Source organism: Neolamprologus multifasciatus, chromosome 22 (genome assembly GCF_963576455.1).
Source record: "Neolamprologus multifasciatus chromosome 22, fNeoMul1.2, whole genome shotgun sequence".
NCBI classification, from domain to species: domain Eukaryota; kingdom Metazoa; phylum Chordata; class Actinopteri; order Cichliformes; family Cichlidae; genus Neolamprologus; species Neolamprologus multifasciatus.
The window spans coordinates 7,688,517-7,709,025 of record NC_140459.1 but is presented as its reverse complement, the minus strand read 5'-3'; the positions used below and the strand labels follow the sequence as shown (position 1 = coordinate 7,709,025).

At 38.9% G+C, this 20,509-nt stretch overlaps 1 protein-coding gene and 1 long non-coding RNA gene across 3 annotated transcripts in view; one reads left to right on the top strand and one right to left on the bottom strand.

The window, feature by feature from the left end:
- LOC146492814 (uncharacterized) overlaps window positions 1-20,509 on the bottom strand; it is a 181,421-nt gene that overhangs the window by 118,812 nt on the left and 42,100 nt on the right. The gene's annotated exons all lie outside the window — the stretch shown is intronic.
- Window positions 473-19,073, top strand: sfpq (splicing factor proline/glutamine-rich). Of its 2 annotated transcripts, none has more exons than XM_085149297.1 (12): window positions 473-1,381; window positions 1,966-2,157; window positions 2,249-2,550; window positions 2,684-2,779; window positions 3,317-3,513; window positions 3,624-3,708; window positions 3,813-3,924; window positions 4,012-4,060; window positions 5,060-5,163; window positions 18,471-18,519; window positions 18,739-18,858; window positions 18,976-19,073. In XM_085149297.1, exons 1-10 carry the CDS (start codon window positions 599-601, stop codon window positions 18,495-18,497), a joined length of 1,947 nt encoding a protein of 648 aa, XP_085005423.1. In that variant the 5' UTR covers window positions 473-598; the 3' UTR covers window positions 18,498-18,519; window positions 18,739-18,858; window positions 18,976-19,073. The 2 variants fall into 2 exon arrangements, with proteins under 2 accessions (XP_085005423.1, XP_085005422.1); XM_085149296.1 differs by having other exon boundaries at window positions 8,326-18,519.

Below are 20,509 nucleotides of genomic sequence, written 5' to 3'. Positions count from 1 at the left end.
CTGTTAACCCGTTTAATCCGTGTTTGATTGTTTCCGTGACTTTATTTGGAGCAGGAGTGTGTCAGTTCCACTAGCAGCCACACATTGAAGTGAAAATCACATCAAGGGCCAGATATATAAAGTGTATTCATGTGCTTTAACTTAAAGTGAAATGCATATAAAAAGGATACCCTTCTTATGCATAATCTGGGTCATAAAGTCAGCAATAGTCACTGTTGTTCCACTGTGCAGGCTACAGTACCAACCAGATAGCTATGTGACAACGAATTGTTTCAGATTTCTTTGAGCAATGATGGAGTGTTGTTTAACAGCTCTTTCATTCGAGCAATGGCCGCCTCTTTACATACATAAGAGAGCAGAATTGGTGATTTCAGGACTGGCTCCTTCGAAAAACTCTTACTCCGCCTCCTGGGCAACGGACCAATCAATGGGACTGGGCGGAGCCAGACGTCTGCGTACTGGAGAAAGAAAGAAAATTCGTTAACTATTGGTCGCCATTTTGAGAATCTGCGAACAGCCTTTGGAGGTGGTTGTTGAGCAGTAGACCTTTAATTCTTTTGGTATTTTAAAAATAATTTTTGCCTATATATTAGGACCAATGTCTCGATTCAACAATAATCGTGGCGGCTTTGGAATGAATCATTTCCAGCCGCGCAGAGGAGGTGGGCCCGGCGGCCCCGGCGGCCCCATGCGAGGTGGGCTTATGGGAAACCCAAATTTTAGGAATAATCCTTTCCAGAATCAAAATCAAAACCGGAGGGGGCACAACTTCAACAGACCACCACACCAAGGATCGCAGAACACTCCCCAGAAGCCGCAACAGAACCAGTCGCTACCCATCATCCCTCCACCGACTCCAGGCCCGGCTCTCACGATGGAAGGCCCGATTAAGCAGCAACAGCAGCAGAAACCGGCACAAGAGCAGCAGAAATCCACAACCCCTGCGCCCCAGCCGAAAGTTCAGTCACCACCACCCACACCTAACGTGACCTCCCCTCAGCCAAACCAGGCAAACAAGAACCTGAACCAGCAGCTGAAGTCACCCGTGGCAAATGCTAACGGTCAGCAGCAGAAGCCGACTCCACACCCAAGCCCGAAAGCAGCTGGGCCGCAGCAAGGTCAGAAACCAAGCCCTCAGCAAAGCCAGAAGCCAGGACCCCAGCAGGGCCAAAAGCCAGGACCCCAGCAGGGCCAGAAACCGGGACCGCAGCAGGGCCAGAAACCGGGACCCCAGCAGGGCCAGAAGCCAGGACCTCAACAAGGCCAGAGACCAGGACTTCAACAAGGCCAAAATACAGGGCCACCGGCCATGAAAGTCAGTCAACAGTCACGAGAGACCATGAACACTGACGCAAGTCAGTCAGAAGAGAGCCAATCTAAGGTTTGCTTTATTTGGTTTTATCTTCATTTTTATAAACGCCCAAGTGGCGTCGGCAGTCGCTATCTGCTAACACTAGCCAAAGCAGCCGCGTAGTGCTCGATATGACACTTTAAACAGCCCTGTCGGGCGGAGTTGTTTGTGTTATCCTTACAGTTATTAGGGAAGCAGTCGGGCGCTCGCTCCGGCGGGCAGTCGCTGTGCATAAAAGAATACATCCTGCAACGTTATTGCTTTTAGCTAGCGGCCATCTTGTTCAAGTATAGAAATTAGTTCTATTTTAACGCTTTTAAAAGGAAAAATATATTTTCAGTGATGGGTTTCATCTGTTAACCTGAACAATTTTGGGTGAACTAGTTTGTCGACAGTGTTATTTCATATTATTTTCCGTGTTGGATTTTTTTTCTTTTACTTCACAAAGCGAGTGAGGGGGATGGGCGAACGGACATCCAAATACGGACGCGAGCACAAGTCATAACATAAAAGTCATCTGAAAATGATGATCTATTGGGCGTCAAATAATTTGTATATTTTTCTGTTTTCTATATATGTATACGAATTTAAATTTTTGGTCTTGTTTTTCTTAGGCTGAGTTCAAGGCGACGCTGTCCATGTTGCTGAAGCCAGGTGAAAAGTCCTACACACAGCGGTGCCGCTTGTTTGTCGGTAACCTGCCCAACGACATCACAGAGGACGATTTCAGGAAGATGTTTGCAAAATATGGGGAGCCCACTGAGGTCTTTATCAACAAGGGGAAAGGCTTTGGTTTCATCCGACTGGTAAGGGGTCACACGCTTGAATTGAAACAGGTTTCTGTAATACTGTAATAAGTAAAGGGACTCTTTTAAATAACATTTTTCTTTTATCTAGGAATCTCGGGCACTTGCAGAGATAGCAAAAGCTGAGCTGGATGACACACCGATGAAGGGCAGACCCTTGCGTGTCCGATTTGCTACACACTCTGCAGCGCTGTCTGTAAAGAATCTGTCACCATTTGTTTCCAATGAACTCCTAGAGGAAGCTTTCTCACAGTTCGGAATGGTAGAGAGGGCCATCGTGGTTGTAGATGATCGTGGACGCTCCACGGGCAGAGGAATTGTTGAATTTGCCTCCAGACCTGCTGCCAGAAAGGCTTTAGAGAGGTGCAACGAGGGGGTCTTTCTGCTCACTACGTAAGTCAAATTATATTAGTTGAGTAGAAGGGGGGTATTTGAGTTGGAAGAGATTTGTAAAAGGTTCTTGAAGCCCTTGCTCTTTTTCTGTCTTTTCTTTTTTTTAAAAAGAATTGTATTTCACCTTCTGCAGTTCTCCTCGGCCTGTTGTTGTCGAGCCTCTGGAGCAGTACGATAGTGAAGATGGTCTTCCAGAGAAGTTGGCACAGAAGAACCCCAAATATAAAACGTGAGTACTGGTTTGTTCTTCTTGGTGCAACATTGTGGAGATGGCAGGGAAATCTTATTTTTTCCTTAAGTTGCACTAATCATACTTACACCACCATAAAATAGCCAGTGGAATGAACTATGAGTAGGTCTTGAAGCAGGTGCATTTTGGTCTCTTGACGCAATCATCTTTATTATGCAAATTACTTTCTTCGGGTCATTAGGTCATTTATTTGTGAGTAGCAGATGGTGGGATGGAGAAGGTGGGGGTGGTGGATTCAGCTGTTAGAAGGTCAACCTTCTCTGAGGCTCTGCAGATGTTAATCTGAGTAAAATCCCACATTGGCAAACAACAGAAAACTAAACCATTGCATATAGTATAAAATTGACGACTATTGAATCATTGAAACGAGGAAGTATGGTGTAGTAAAACTAAAGTTTCACTTTGCATTTGTTTTATCTTAGAAGATTTTTCAATGCCATTTTTAGTAACTCAGGTGAATGCTGACATGTTCCTGTCAATCTAATGTACTCTACTCTATGGTCTTTGTGTCTTTAGAGAGCGTGAGGAGCCTCCTCGCTTTGCCCGTCCAGGCACTTTTGAGTTTGAGTATGCAAAGCGCTGGAAATCCCTTGATGAAATGGAAAAGCAGCAAAGACAACAGGTGGAGAAGAACATGCGTGAGGCCCGTGAGAAACTTGAGAGCGAGATGGAGGATGCTTACCATGAGCACCAGGCCAATCTGCTCCGTCAAGGCAAGTTTAGATATGGAAGACCTGCAATTCTCATAATTTGTTATATATGTCACTCATTAGATGTGGGTTATCCTACTGTTGTAAATGTAATGCATTGTGTTCTCATTCAGATCTGTTGAGGCGACAGGAAGAACTGAGGCGTATGGAGGAGATGCACAATCAGGAGATGCAAAAGAGGAAGGAAATGCAACTCAGGTATTTTATGTCATTAAATTGCAGCTGGTTGTTGTTTGGAACAGGTGTTGAGTTCTCTTAAAACATGGACTACATTTGACTAATTATCTTGCATTTTTAAACAGACAAGAGGAAGAGCGACGCAGACAGGAGGAGGAGATGCTTCGGAAGAGAGAGTTGGAAGAACAGATGCGCCGTCAGCGTGAGGAGAACTACAGGATGGGCAGCTTTATGGATGTAAGTTAAACTTAACTTGGGAGTCAAAAACAGTCAGTTCAACAACCAGTTACTGCCTACATTAATCTTAATTTCTTTGTTTTACAGAGGGACAGAGAAATGAGAATGCATGCTGGTGGAGCTTTGGGCATGGGTGGTAAGTGTCTTTTGTTTAAATTAAGAAATCATGACAGAAATCCAGACACCACAGTGGCTATAAAGTTGACCCAAACATTTTAGGCATTAGATGAAGAAATGCACAGTGTTGCATAAGTTGCAAAAAGACAATTCCAGCCTATTCCTTCTTTACAGCAACTGAAGTATTAAACATTCTGTAATAAATTAGCTTCTATTTATTTTAAGTAGAAGTAGAGTTTAGTGAAATAAAATGGACAAAATAGTCCAGCATGATTTAAAAATGACACAAAGGTAGAATAATTCCATAAGACGAAAAAGTAAAATTAAAAAGAGAGCTAAAACAATAAAATCTAAATGTAAAGTATGAAGGAAGCTCATAAAGTAGGTCTGTGTAAAAAAAAAATAAATAAAAAAAATAAAAATGCAGGAAGGGAAGGGAAGACTTGATTTTGTTAGACCAGATTTGGTAGGAAATGTACAAACAACGTCAGTGCTCTATGTGTAGGCTTGTCAGTAGTGTATTTAAAAACAAACAAAAAAACAACTTCTGCAAGCATGCAAATAGAAGCTGTTGGGGGTAGCAGGTGTTAAACATTTCTAAACTGGTACTTGCTTTGGTGTCAACTTCATTCGTGTTACATTACATTTCCCCCTAGCAACTAAATGACAGCTGGCTATGTTAGCTTGTAGCTTGTAAAGCTGCTGATAGCTGAGTCAAATATTAGATCAGTATCAGTATTCAGACCAGTATCTATGCGAGTGTTATAGCTCTTGAAATTCTGTTGAGGCAGCTTTACGCAGGATGTACCTGAGTTTTTACTCCTCAGCCATAAAAGACTGGTGGGGTATTGTCGTCATGCAGATGGGCAGGCAGCATGGAGTCAAATCCTAAGTTGGAGACATACAACTTTTGAAATGGATAAATAGGGGTGTGTAGTAGGAGGCTGAGGGGTAGCGTTGGTATTTTTAATTCATGTGCTGTATGAATACCTAACATGTTTTCCTGTTTGCTCTTTAGATATGTCCTTTGGTGGATCCTCACAGAAATTCTCTATGAGCGGGCTTGGGTTTGAGAGTCAGCAGGGAATGGGAGGACCAGGAGGCCTGATGGGCAACGAAATGGTAATGTATCCCACTTGTGGGAATTTCAGTAGTTAATATAGTTTTGTTTGGCTTTCCCTTTGGTTGGAGACTCCCAGCCGTGTTTTTGTTTTGTTTTTTTTCTTCCTTTCTTCGTGTTAACACGATGTCCAGTTGTCTAAGCAGGATGGCAGAATGAGTGATTTGTGTTCTCAGCTATCACTGGATGGCTTTCTGGTTGTTGAATGTGACACATGCTCACTGCTTTTATAGGGTTTGTTTGTTTTCCTTTTTCAGTAGCAAGCCGAGCCCCCTCAGTTAATAGTCCCACAAGCCATTACTGCTTTTAAGCTATAAAACCGTCAGCTTGCACTAAATGATCATCTCAGTGTGTTTCAAACAGCTGTAGAAAAACTTTGCTGGCTCTGCTCACTCCTATCATGCTGTTTGTGTAGTGGACTGCTATTGCAAGCCCTGTCTTATGTGAGCTGGACAGGCACGTTTTCTTGACTGAGGAGAGCATTGGTATCCAGTATTATTTTTTTTATTTTTATATTTTAAAAATTTCCCATTTTTCTACTACCAATTTCATGCCTCATTTGTCTATCAGGAGAACTGAAGTTGTGTGTGAACAGGCTTCCTTTTTTCCACCCTTAAATGTATTTAATTATATTTTTTGAGGGGGGGGGGGGGGGGCGTTGAAGTGTGGTGGAAAACTTCTGGACCAGCAACCTTTACCTTCTCATCAGTATCTCTTTTTGTAATTGAGCTTTGAAACCTTATAACTCTTTTAGTGCCTGATGACGGTGTAAAGCTTTGAGTTTGACAAAGATTACAGCATGATTAACTGATGGGGGCTGGCGTAGCCTTGTGACTTTGTTCAGATGATGTCGCTGAAAACTGGACCGAGCCTGGGATTTTTGTTTCTGGCAGAATTTAGACCTGAAGTCATTCGTTTCTGTATTACAGTTGATGGATAAAAAGGTTCTATAGTCCTGAATAAAAAGTAATGCTTGAACTTAAAAATAGGGTTTCTGTATTATTAAGACTTGTTACCAAAAAAAGTCTTAATAACAGTCCATTAATTTAGATCTTAATGCAGGGGTGTCAAACATGAGGCCTATTGACATTTGTTTTTTATAATGGGTAGCTCATGTGTAATTAAGCTAACTTAGACTGACGGAAATAAGAGTCTCTTGGTAAGGCCCACTTCAAAGTGGGTTATGTGGCCCACGGTATAAAATGAGTTTGACATACCTGCCTTAAGGCATTTTAAATACACTTTAGAATTGCTTGCTTCATGGAGTTCAATTTACTTTTATAAAGTTATGCACTTTTGTTTGCAGCAAACCCACCTAACTTGGGTAGGTACACGGTCAGAGGGTTGGGTATTGGTCTGATGGGAAATTAGAAAGGTGTAAAGCTGCCATTTAAAAATGACATGACCCATCCTGCACTAAATAGTTGAAATGGTCATATCAAAGGAAGACTGTCAGTACTAGAGCATGTGAAGTTGGGAATCTAATGGCTTTTACCTAAACAGAAATTGGTTAGCCACTTTTTAAGAACAAGTCAGCACACCTGGAGAGTGGGCTCTGCTGTAATATTAGAATGTGTTTGGTTTATTTCCCCCCCAAAAAAACACCTGAAGCTCACAGTAGTAGGAATTAAAGGGGGGACAGTTCGCCCCAAAGTCAAACACATGCATTTTTTCCCTGGCCCGTAGTGTGCTCTGGCCATCTCAACTTTCTTGCATTTGTGAGTTGCCTAGTTTTGGAGATGAACAACTGGCTTCTCTTCTGCAATAGAACTAAACACTTGGCTTGTGCTCAGAGAGCCAAATTTTCCATTTTATTTTATTTTATTTTTGCTTTATTGCTGTCTGATTCTGGTTAACAGCAAAAAAAAAAAAAAAAAAAAACAGTTTCTTTTTTGGGGGGTGGGAAAGATACTGTTCCTGTGAATTTCCTTAATTTGTGTTATTAACGACAAAAAGCACAAAAATCAAAACTCTATCAGACTTTATTCTTTGATTAAAAAAAAATTTTGCTCATAACCTTGATACTTTTTTGCTCATAGTTGTAAAATGAGTTCTAAAAGAAATTCTTCGTGCTTAAAGACATCTTAATTTTGACTTGAAAACATGAACCTGTATTTCATTTATTACTCGTCTAGAAAAGTATTTACTTCTTTAAAATTTAGAGCACAATTTGCTTTTGAATAGTTCAAATGAATGGTCTTTTAAAGACCATTAGTTTGAGTTTTAAGCCTGTTGGAAGTGATCCTGACAGTCTGAATTTCAGTTTAGTAAAATGAGCAGAAGGTTCATTCACTTCAAGATAATATTTATATTCTGCAATCTGACTACCTCACTTTATTCTCCTTACCTTAGTTGTTCTTTGTTAGCCTCATTTTGCAAATGAAAATTTCAGCTATTCTGCTGGATTTCTAGAATGACACTTTTAGTTTCACAGAAGTTATCTGAATTAGCATTGATGGTAAATATTAATGAACTGCTTACTTATTGGAAAAATGTCTTACACTACGAATATACTCATTCTGTCTGAGAGACCACACATTTCTGGTAGTTCCTATACTTTGTAGTCACATTAAAAGTTACCATACCCTTTTGTGATACCTGGGCAGCAGATTTATAGATATGTTTAAGATCACACAAGTCATACAGTTTACAATATTAGTCATGATGCCACCAAATTGTGTGTATATGCAACATTTTCTAAGGCAATCTGGATTCTGGCTGTAACAAATGACTAGAAATATGAGGTTAAACCTCATGTCAGAAATATATTTTTAGCGTCCTATTTTCATGCCGCCTCTCAGAAGTTTAGGCATGTATCTGTTGCCATTAACTAGTAGATGGCCAGCTGTCATTAATGCCCGGCCTAATCTTGGCATGCACTGGAGAAGAGACCACACTAGGTAGGCACTGACTAACGAAAGCATTACCCTCTCTTCCTTTTCCGTATGTTACCTGTGGCACCTGTGGACCTTCATATTGGAACGAACGGTTTCTCCGGATGTGTCTCCTGCTGGTTCTTTTGTAAACCACTCACAATATAAAACAAATCACACCTGTGCCATACCTTTTTTACACATCTCCATATGGACATGAACTGTGTGCTTATGCACTGACCCTTATTACCACCCTCCTGTCTGCCTCCTTGGCACATTGACACCCAACAGCGCAATGAGCGCTTCACTCCGGGTGGTGCGAGGGGAATGGGTCCTGGTAACCCTGGGTATGGCAGGGTCCGCGAGGAGTTTGATGGTCCTGCTAAGAAACCCCGTTTTTAAACGCTGCTCTTTTGATGCTTCCGGCAGCACCATTTGTACAGTTTTTCTCTAAAAACAAAAATGTTGATTCGAATTTCTTGTATTTAAGTTTAAATTGTTACAACATTTTAGCCAATTTACTCAGTTATTGAAAGTCAATATTTTCATTTTTTACTTTGTCTCTAGTCTGAAAAGAGAAGTTACTCTTAGGTGATCCAGTTGTTCTTTTTTGACCATGTATAATTTTTTTTTTTTTTAAGATGTGTTATGCTCTGTGAGTCGTCGTGAAGTGATAACTGTAACATTTTTTCTGAACTTCCTATGGCTGTGTTTTGTGCCATGCATTTGGAGTCAACGCATGTACTATAATAAAGAGACATTGGTTCAATCAGGAAAAACCTTTAACCTTTTATTCTTAAAAATGAACCGTGTAGTACGTTCAGAAAGCAGCAATGGGCTGTTTGCGGAAGTTGAATAATGTGGTTACCTCTGCCACATTAGCTCTTAAAGATTCTATGTGTTATTTTCTCAAGTCCTGTCCGCTTTAGTTCAGTGATGCGTACACAGTCTGAAAAGAATTAACTCGTGGTATGACAGAAATTAGCTGCAAGTACGACATAGCTTTAATCAGCAAATTCCCACATTGAAATATATTGTAAAAATACTTATTTATCAAAGGAATAATCATATATTTAACACCTACTTAAAAAGACTCTAGACTGGGAAGCAGTGTTGAACAGGGTTCTCCAGATCATTGCAAAGTTAATTAAAATAAGATTTAACACATTTTAATATTTTTACGTTTCCTGTAAATTAGCGATAGCATTTGCAGTTGTTTGTTTTTTTTTTAAGAAAAAGTTGTTAAGATTCATTTTTATAAATCTGTTATTAAAATGGTCACAGTCTCATTTTAAAGAACTTCATTTATTTTTAATAATGCAGGGTGGCTCTGCTATTATAACCCTGTTTTCAAACAAGTACGTTTCCTTTTATTTTTTGAAAAAGGGAACTTTTAGGCTTTTTCTTGGTTTTTAGGAGAGGCCTTTTCTGAGTTATGTTGCATTCAATGAGTAACTCTGCTTTTACAGTCTTGGCTCAGGACAGAAGAAATATCACACATGGAACCTTTGAGAAAACCTGTGTAATACTGTGTGACTAACAGTGGTCTTACAGAAACATAGTGCTGAAACCGCACAGTCTGTCTTAGACAGGCAAAATCCACTCAAGTGTGTGTCCTTGTGTGCATGTTTGGAAGCTGGAGTTATTGACTACATTTACATGCAGTTCATTCTGTTATTACTAGCATTTCAAGCATTTGTGAGGCATTCTTTCAGAAGGATAACTGTCATAAAAAATGCACAAAGCAAATGCCACCATCTATAAAAATGAATGATGTTGTTAAATTGGGATGAAATTGTAGCGGTTTCTGTATCGTTATGTAAAGGATTAATTTTGATAATAATGAAGGTTTCAATAAGTGTGCACTGATGTGATTCTGGACTCCTATAGGTTCTTTAAGGTGTTTAGGTTAACTTTAAGTAGTAGTAGTTCAAACAGCACCACGTTTCTGCATCAGTTGAAGTAATAAAATTGTATGTAAATGTAGTCAATAATGGTTATGGACGGACTTGAGGCATATTATAGGTCTATAAAAGTTTGTGTGTAAAATGTATCTTTGGGGAAGTCCAGTGGCAAATCTTGACATCAGATATGTCCATACTATACTTAAACGCCTTGGAACATCCATACTTGGAAACGTATGTCAAGTCTTAGAATTTCTAAAAGTCTAGTAACTAGCAACCAATGGTTCATCAGAGATCTGACTTTTCAGACTGTGACGTCATAAATGACTGAGTCACTGTTGGATTTTGGAAAATAATTTTCAGTTATAAAGCTCTAATTTTGCTAGAGCAGCACAAAGACAATAAGTCCCTTTGTAAGAGCGCATAGGATGCCCTAGTTTTCAAAACCGCATGGATGTGTGCAGTGGGCTTAAACGACAGTCTGATTTGCATCTTTCCTATTTCACTGATATGTTCTTGTGTATCAGTTAACTTTTGACAAACCAGCACTACTATCTCATTTAAAACTAGAGACTCCAAGGCTATTGTATCAACTTTGTCAACAGGACTCGTGTGCTGTTTTTTTTCCGAGGACCTGCCTTGTTTGTGGTAAATTTATCACTATTCCCTTCTCAGACTGACTTGTATGACAGATTGGGTTACGTTCAGGAGAACCCATTCTCCATCTCTGCAGAAATGTTTAGCTGTACCTGCATTAATGACTTTAATGGCAATAATATCCTGTACTATTAGGATATTCACATTATCTCCAAACACAGCACGAGATCAAGAGACAAGAAGTCCAATTTTTTTTTTTTTCTAATTGTGGGACTGCTCAAACAGTAATAATGTAAGGATGGCCCAACCAAAATTGAGTGCCATAATTAAATGGACACCTTCCTCCATTCACAAGCCTACCTTTACAAGCTTTTGTCAGAGTTGTCTGGTAAGAGATGGCCTGAAAAGTGAATGTAAGTAATTTTGATCTTTTAATCATTTCAACTTTTGTTATTAAGCAGATTTTATTTTTTGCGTGTATTAACTTGGCTCTGTTCTATTCCACTAGCTTTAACTTTGACATTCTGTGAATCATTGAAAGTATTTTTCATTCAACATTAGTTATAATTTTGTAGTTGGTGGAAGCTGGTTAATTGCTGACCTCACACAGCAACTAGCTGATTGATCATTGTAGCCTTTTCTGTTTTTTCTTCATGTAGAAGAAAATGTCATCCATTTAAACATGGATTACATAAGACATCAAAAATCAAATATTTTTAGTGCACCTGTTAATGTCCTTCACATAATCAAACATGCAATGAAGGTAAGGATTTTAACTTTAATGTCTTCTCCTATCATGTGGCATCCCAGAATCCCACAAAACAAACCTGAAATGGCCACAGCACAGAAGATTTGGATGTGTGGATGCATTCAGTAATGGGAAGGATATATAGGAGTGTTTATCTCAAATGTTACTTGTGTTTGTGTTATGTACATGTTTTCTTTAACAGGTATGGACGGCTTTAAAGATAATGGACTGTGGCTGAAGTGTGGCTGGGTAGTGAGGACTTGGAAAAGCTGTAGCTAAGAAACTCAAACGCTGGATCTGAAACTAGTGAAAGTAGTGAGATATAATCCCTATTTAATCCTGTACATACAGTACATGATTCCTTCCAAGAGAGTAGTCTAATGAGGTACATTAATTAGATGTTTGTCATTGTGATATGGTAGTCAAACCCCTGGGAAGTCAACTGGATTGTGATTCTAATCCATCCTTGTAGCATTCCTGGTGAATTAGAAAACTTCTTATTTTATCCAATATTGTGTACTTCAAATATTTAGTGTATATTTTCTTATTCAATTTTGAAAAAAGTTTCAAAAATAGTAATCCACAATGGAATGCAAGAAATTGTAATTAATATATTGCAGATTAATATCTACAAATACACTTAAAGGCATTCAGAAATATCATAACTCATTGATCTGATGTGGGAATGGAATTTAATGCCTTTAAAGTCCACAACACTAAATTTGTGTTGGTCGGTTATTTCTAAATATTCAAAAGAATAACGACATAGGTTTAAGGCACTAATTGTTCTTTGCAACATTAATGCTTTGAGTATAATTTTCACATAACACTACATCTTAATGATGGATTGTTATGCCAGCTTTTTTTTTAAAAATATATTTTACAAAGAGAACGCCTGTCTACATGGTTTATACGCTCGTATTAAATGGTCAATTTTGGATGAGCGTTTTTCATTGTAAAATAACCAAATCCTATAACTAATAGTTATTTGTACAGATGTATTTGCCAAACTTTTCCTCATTCTTTAGACTAATGATTCCTTTTTAGCACAGTGGCATGCACTCTGAATTTTTCTCTGACTGTATGCACAGATGACTGGATTTTCAGATTAAAATAAACATTCCTCAGAGTAGTTGTGACATAACTAACTGAAAAAGGATGTTGGAAGTCAAATAATCTCCAACATTTAGGAAACAGTTTAGATCTGCAATCAAAGGTATGTAGGTACCTTTAAAATATGCCCTTTATACATCACTTTCCTTGTAGGTAAAACATTTAGAAATGCATCACTGCTTTTAGATTAAAATTACATTTTACTGGCTTAAATATAGTTCTTTTACTTCTTAATAACATAGTGTGCATTTTGAACTTTGTAACGTTGTCTGTGTTGTGTACAACTTGTTTTTCTTTAACAGGTTTGACCATCTGTTAAGGTGTTGGACTATGAAAAGGAAGTTACCAAGCCAAGACATTGAGAGTCTGTAGCTTCTGTTGGAGCGGTTTTGTAAATGAAACTGTGTCACTCTAAAGGACCAGAGTGATCAGATAATAGTGGCTCTATAGCTTGGACTGTAGGTTAGAATATTTGGGGATTTATATATTTGGCTATTGCTCTCGCACAAGTACACCGTTTTAAGGAAAATTCTTATATTTATGTCTATTGTATATTTACAGTTGCTATACTTTAATGCAGAAAAAAATCCCTTTCTGCTATTTTGACATGAAAATAAACCCTTGACATTCTTAAAGGGGCCCGGTTACCCACTCCACATTTTTGTGTTCCACTTTGTCTTGGGCATATTATACTGACTGTTTTTGCAGCCATGCAATTCACTCTATCTTCAAGCTAGGTCTTCTGTCTTTAAGGTCCGTTTAAGAGTCCTCAGATTTTTCTTTATCCTTATTTGCCACCTTTGGAAGGACTTTAAGGTTCTTAGTTGTACTGGTCACAGTTGATAGATTCCAGATAACAACTAAAAAGAGACAGAAGTAGAAAGTATTCTGTAAAATGTATTGAGGACAGTTTGAAGCATTTGACTCGTATAAATTAATTCTAAAATTTACGTTTTAAGAAGAGCATGTGAATTTGTTACATTTTTATATATGAAAGAAATAACACAACTTGTTCTAGTTCCTCTTTAAGATTAAGAGACTTTCAACATTTAACTCAAAAGACGGTAATTACTGAGGCCTGAAACTGAACTGAGTTTGATATTGCCTACATGTTTTAATGTATTCAAGTAAAAATAGCTGTGATGCTTGCTTATACAGCGCTATCAAACCAAAGCAAGTTACATTACACAAATACATGGATTCCATGTTGTAAAAATGGACAAGTTTGGCAGTGGAATTATAAAAGCAAAAGAGGAACACATTTACTCAACATTTGAGTTCTGAAATCGATGCCTCTTTATAGGTGTTTTTGACTGGAATTGTGGTGACAATGGAAAGCTTTGACATTCAAGTAAAGTCGCAGCCACAGGCAAGTGAAACACTGCAGTAATCAGACTCTTCATAAATGGAAATCAAACTTTTTGACAGTCACTCTTAACAGCTTTAACAATTGTCTAATGATGACACAGCACAGGTGTGATCAATATAGCAACTAATTAAGGTTCATGGTGGGAAAAATGACCTGTTGCCTTCTAGGGGTGTAACGGTACGTGTGTGACGTTAAGTGCTAACATGTATATGTTTCTCTGTAGGAGGAAAAAGACTGCCCGTACCAGTGATATCCACATACAATCTTACTTTTACTGCTACATTTTTTTTTCTTCTTTGGCTTAATAGATAAAAATTAATGCCATCTGTTAGACAGTGAGCTGAATCCAGAACCAGTTTTAAGTATTACTCTAGGGGCAAGTAGCTCACAGCCTCTAACCTCATGTTTAACTCATTTTTCCAGTTGGACTAAAATCAAAAAATCTCACTGTGTACTAGTTACACTTCGACTACATGTAGTTCTTGTGTTTCACAGCTCACTGAGCTCAGCTTTTAACATCTTTAGAAACTTTTATTGTATTTCTTCAGTGCAATCCAATCCAAGGTCTTTTTCTTGGTTCAGTAGTAAGATGGTTTTTTTTTTCTGATGGCATTGACAGTCACACCATTAGGATTCTAAATACACTCTTATAATGTGATTCTGCCTAACTTGTTAAGGAGCAGAAAGTCATTTTCTTTTCCAGAACATGTTTGCTGTACACCAGGTATGCATTGGCCATAAACTCTGGTAGGAGTATTCCTAAAAAGCTCAGCCAGAACTCTGTGCTAACTCACACAACATATTTTATATTTAAACATTATATTTAACTGAAACATGAGTGCTCACAACAAACAATACCTATTCTGACAGTTCAGTTGTCCTCTATTCAGGAGTTTTTTTTGTAATTTAATTATTGCTAGTGTTTAAACCTTTTTATGATGAAATCATTCCCCAAATATGGGAAAGTATTTCTCTTTATTCTCAATTGAGTTTCTTTTGTCAAAGTAAGAATTATGGCCAACTTTTAATTTAGAAAAAAAAAAGAGGCTGCTCATAGGATAATTTTGACTTTTGTTAGTTTTTGTTGCCTCTACCAAAAATATACCTCACTGACTGTTACATCCCCACACTTTACATTGTGACTCAAGTTTTATGTAACAACTTTTTACTCCAGCACATAATCTCCTCAGTTCTGTCTGAATTACCATAATAGTAAGAGCTACACCAGCAGACCGATCAAGCTCACATACCTGAGTGAGGCAGGAAGTTCGATGCTGTCTTACGGTTGAAGAGGCAGCGGCTTGTTGTGCCTGTCTGGTTGTGCGTGTTTCATGTCTTTGGGTAAAAGAGGTGCATTAGCTGCTGTCAGCCAGCTTGTCAAAGACAAGCTGCCCCAGTCCACAGTAGAGGCTCTTCTCTGCAGTTGGGTTACATTGACGATGAGTAGTTCTGCAGATGTCAGTGGACAGTAAAGCCTGGACTTGTTTGCACTGCAGCCAGAGGTATGCTTACACAGATCAGCTGAACAAGTAAGGTAAGTGTCCCATCCATGTTTATAATGCAAGATGCACAGTTGTCCCATGACTTAACTCTTCTGTCTTCTTATTCCACGTCACTGCTCACAGTGATGTCTTCAGGGCTTCTGGCATCACACTTTCAAAGAATGGCATCACAGTGCAGATCTCTCTTCATACTTCTTGGCAATAGATTTGCTGTAGCCTGTGGAGTGTGTGTGTGTGGTTGTAGTACTTTGGCTCCTCTGTATGTGTGCATGAAAACAAGTGTTTGTGTGGATTCAAATATATGGAACACAGCGCTGAAATGAAAGGTATTCTGCTTTTTTTTTTTAAAGTATTGCCTGGTACATTTAAGCTCCTAAGTGGAAAAAGCAGAAGTCTTGTCTACAACCGTACATGATGTTTTGCATTTTGTTTCCTTTTCTCGAAAACTTATATTTGAAAGTGATTAGTTTGGAAAAAGGCAGGGTGTTTGCAGCAACAAACTGGGGGGGACAACCAAAGCCCAGCTCTACCAGAGGCAAAATACTATGAGAAACTGTTCTGCTTTGGCCATAACTTTGTTTTTTATGTTTTGAAATACTTAGTGCTTTCTGATTGCAGTTAATCTATTCCTGCTTCGATCAAGTAATAGTACTGTTAAACACCCAGTGGCCTTTCATCAGCACATCCTCAGTCAGTCGCAATGCAGTTAAAATCAGTCATGAAAAGTACTTTCACACTGTGTAAGCAGCACTTTTATCTTTGAACCCTCTATCAGCACTACTCCTGACCCCCTCGCCCTCTCTGCCTGTCTGAAATGACATACCGATTGTATTGGTACTGGGTTGGGTCTTTGAAGTGTTGAAGTGACTGTACAGAATGCTGTGGCAAGACTTTTAACTGGCACGGTCACACATCCCTTGGGTTTTGGCGTCTCTTCATTGATTGCCAGTAAATTTTAGGTTTCATTTTAAAATTTTAGTTTTAACTGAACAGCTCTACATGGTGAAGCTCCCCAGTATATCTCTGACCTATTGAAACATCCTACCGGTCACTTCAGGTCAGAGGTTACTGTTGGTCCCATGTATTGGGTTCAAAACACATTTTTATACAAACAAGCTTTTATAAAGTGTTTCCATTGTTTCATATTATTATTATTATTATTATTATTATTATTATTATTATTATATGTATATTTTAGGGTTTATTGTGAAGCACTTTGATTTTTATCTGTGAAAGTGCTATATTTAAGACGTCACATACTGTTCAGGTCACCCTGGGTGGGCCTATAGCATGCAGTGATGCTTTCACCACCTCCCCAACCTTTCTAAGTTGGTAGTTTTTTTTTCTCTTAAAAATATATAACAATACTTTTACAATTTTGTGCATAAATAACTGGTCAGACTTGTGTATGTGGAGCAAATAGAAACACAAATGTGCACTGTTTTTACAAAGGACCACTCATGTTTCAGTAATCTGTTTTAAACAGAACGAGCATGAAAGTTTATACTGTACCATTTCATCATGTAGAGCATTTGGGCTTTAAGTTACGTAGTGTTTGTTGGCAATCTGATTTTAGTTGCATCAAGACAGTTTGCTGCTTCTTATCTGTGGAATGAATTCGGTGTAAAACTAGTGAGAAAACTGTTGTTTTGAAGCTGGGAATTTGAGCTATGAAATGACACATCACCATTTTAGCTTTTGAAAGGGCATGATGCTAACTGTAGATAGGTTAGTAACGCATGTCTGTATTCACTGAAATTAATCGTCATTCTCCCTTTTGCAAACAATATTTTAAAATGTACCGGCAGGGTGAAAGCCTAGCTGAACATCACACTCCTGGGTGTCTTTTATTGTATCTGGTTGCTGAATAAAGACACTTTCAGGTGAAGGGTGCACTTAACACAAGATATGGGTTAATCTATATTTAAATTAAAAAAACACACACATTCACACACTCAAAACCTTAGGGTACATCACCATATTCTTCTTTGCCTAATGTACTTCAAACTCAAAAGAAAATTATTTGCTGAGGTCATAAAATTAGGTGCAGTATTGTTTTCTTGACTTCATTGAGTCTGGCTTTTGTAATCGGGAGTTGCCCCCTGCTGGCCATTAGAAACAAAGCAGATTTAATTCACTCCCATATTAGCTTCACATTTAAAAGCGATGCTCAGTCCATTGTGTGTGTATATATACAATCTGTATTCTCCAACACTGTTTTTAGGAACAAACTGATGGTTGCGTGGTTTGTCGGAGGAAATTTGGACAATCGTTTTAAAGAGTGTGTCCAGTGATCAGCTTCAAATGGAACTTTTCCTTTCTTCTCTCAGTACCTCTTATTCCTCATTCCTTCCTATGACTCATGAATGGCATATCATGCACTGACCAGCCAGCCATTTGAATAAATGTACACAAGAAGACTGTGGCAGTTTCGTATGTTGCTTGTATTTAGATCTCTCATCTCTGTAGGGCTCCGCTGCCCTTGAGTCTCTCGAGCTGTGGCTAGACTGTTCAGCCAATGGCGGCTGTGATGATTTCATCTCTGCACTGTGATCCATTTTCTAACCATGCTCTGAGTCCTGATTGGCTACAATCCTTCCTTATATCCTGTTGGAGTGTGATGCCAGAACTACCCTTCAGTCCTGTAATGGCCTCTTCAGAAAGGGCCCTGCCCAGAGTCCGAAAGACTGACACTGAAAACGACCACGGCTTCGTCAGTGCTAGGTTTATGGTGTAGCTCCAGTTTGGGGTACCTTTGCAGTAAAACACCTGATGTGTCAGTATGAAAGTCCAGCTTCACATGGCTTTGTAACAGATGGACCTACCTACCGCTCAAGGATTGCAACGGATTCGAACGTTGTCATGAATTTGTCTGTCCTCTCTGCAGTTTCTAATAAATTATTCATGTTCTGGTGCTGAGATGCCCTTCAGTAACAAACATGCATACACATGCACACACTTCATTCATTCACACATTTTACTTACCCTCACACACATGATTTACTTCTAATTTATGTTAGAACTAACTCATTTTATTTTAAACATCTGTCACATGACATACAGCATATACAACACATACACCTACACACACACACAGGCTCTCACTTTTGTGTGTTTATGCATTGCAACCACAGTGAGTAGTGTTTGAGTTAAACTGGTGATCAGTCCACTGTCAGGCTCTCATTGTCTGTCTCTTGCTGCAGGATCCTCGACCATTAGAGGGAGGCTGAGGATCTGCATGGATTTACCACCGTAAGTGTTGGAGAAATGCAGTGTGTCTGCTAAACTTCCAAACATGTAAAATATCATCTGCAGCACTGTAATGCATCTTATGTAGAAACTTACCTTTGAGTGTTTGGCATTTTGTTATGTTGGTTGTGAGGCTGCTATGACAAAACTCCTGAGTTACTTTGTTTGTCACGTGACACAAGTCAAACATCACTGATATATTTGTTTGTTTCTGTGTTGTAGGGAAAATGAAGATTGTCTTGTAAAATGTCAAAGCTGGAGGAAGTTCACTGTAACAGGACGCCAGGATGACCTCCAGGCTGGCTCATGTGCAGTTCGTCCTTCAAAACATGGATGTGAAATGTGCGTGCGCAGTTTTTTGTTTTGTTTGTTTTTTCTTTTTAAACATTTGAATAGAAACACACTGTGAAATATCTTGTTTGCAGCACTTAAGTCTAATAACTCATTTCTGTTTCTCAGGTGGCGGAGCAGTACCAGAACTCATCCAGCAGAGGGCAGTCTGCAGTCCAGAGGAGAGATGCGCTGTTTTCTCTTAATAATAAAAGATATAAACCTGAGTTTTGTTTCCATGTCTTACTTTTCACCTGATTACCTGTTTTGTGTAAGTTAGTTTCATTTAAGCGTTACACTAAATTTAAATTGCATTAAATGAGATGTCAAACAGTGTTTTTCTGTTTAAATTGAGGCTTGGTGCTCTCTAAAAGGAAAACCACCAGCACTTTAGTGTAGTTCATTAAAGTCATTAGGGTTAATTTAGTCAAGTGTTACAGTACACGTTACTCATTGAATGCTTAGAAATGGCAGAAAACTGTAAACTGCTGATGTTTACTTGGTAGACAGGTACCAGAGGTTGATTCAGAGCCAGGAAAAACCTGCAATCACTCATCAAACTCACTGAACTCCAGGTGGACTGAGCAGCCTGCCTACTTGCTGGATTCAGTACCTCAGCTGTGAAGCACTCTGATAGGAGTCCAGTCCAATTACAATTAAGGCTAAAGGTGCAATGTTTCCGCTGCTGGCCCACACTTGCATCTCGAGTATTGGCTGTCAGTCTTGGAGCAGGTCCAGCCGAGAAGCAGCAAGATGATCCGGAGCAGTCTGAAGGCACAATCTGAATATGTGTCGGATCGTTGTTGTTCTACCTGAGCTCCACCCTGGCTCAAAAACAGGCTCCTAAAGGCCAAAAACACAAAGTGAAAACTTGACTTAAATTAGTGCTAAAGTGAGTCACCTGAGCTCAACCTGCCAGAGCATCTATGGAGGGTTTAAATATGTCTTACAAAAAGCTTCAGGCAAGCCGGTGTGAATGAAACTCAAAACCAAACAATGACATGATCCGGTGTGATTTAATCCCCCACAAGAACAAAAACATGCTGTCCTCTTTTACCCTGCGGTTGAACGTTTAAAGTTTGCTATGCGGCATTATGTCAGTGCGGTTTGGTGCTGGAAGACTTTTGTTTTTTTAACTTTCGCTAATGGTTGTCAATTTTCAGAAATGGACCCATGAGTGTGATTTGTAATGCCTGTTTCCCACCACCGTGCTACTGTTGCCCAGTCTAGGACCGCTTCCATGCATTTCCATTAAAAACAGGACCGGTGCTGACTCTGCTGGGCCTAAAGCTGGAATCAGTGGTCATGTGAGGGGCTATTGGCACAGTATTTAACCTACACGATGGGGCTGTGATAATGTGAGCAGTGAATAACTCACCTTTTGTCTCGCAACTAAGCTTGTGAAATGCACGTTACATGATTCTGTAATTTGTCTTAGGGAGAAAGTGTTCAAGTTTATACTGATCGATTTAGATTTTTGTTATAATAACAAGCAAATCAGCGGTTTGTGATCTTAAGCATCAGGACAACACAAAACAGATAGCGGCGTCTCAAATATTAAAGATTAACTTAAATTTTAACCTAACTACTGGAGCATAAATTCACTGTGTTAAACAAACATTATGAAACATAAATCGTAAAATTACAGTCCAATATATTTGGT

What these genes read in the sequence shown, in the direction of transcription:
- sfpq (XM_085149296.1), top strand. Translation starts at nt 599, where the DNA reads ATGTCTCGATTCAACAATAATCGTGGCGGCTTTGGAATGAATCATTTC. An exon ending in GCTTTGGTTTCATCCGACTG is followed by an intron (nt 2,158 to 2,248) that starts GTAAGGGGTCAC and finishes TCTTTTATCTAG; the next exon opens with GAATCTCGGGCACTTGCAGA. An exon ending in GGGGTCTTTCTGCTCACTAC is followed by an intron (nt 2,551 to 2,683) that starts GTAAGTCAAATT and finishes CACCTTCTGCAG; the next exon opens with TTCTCCTCGGCCTGTTGTTG.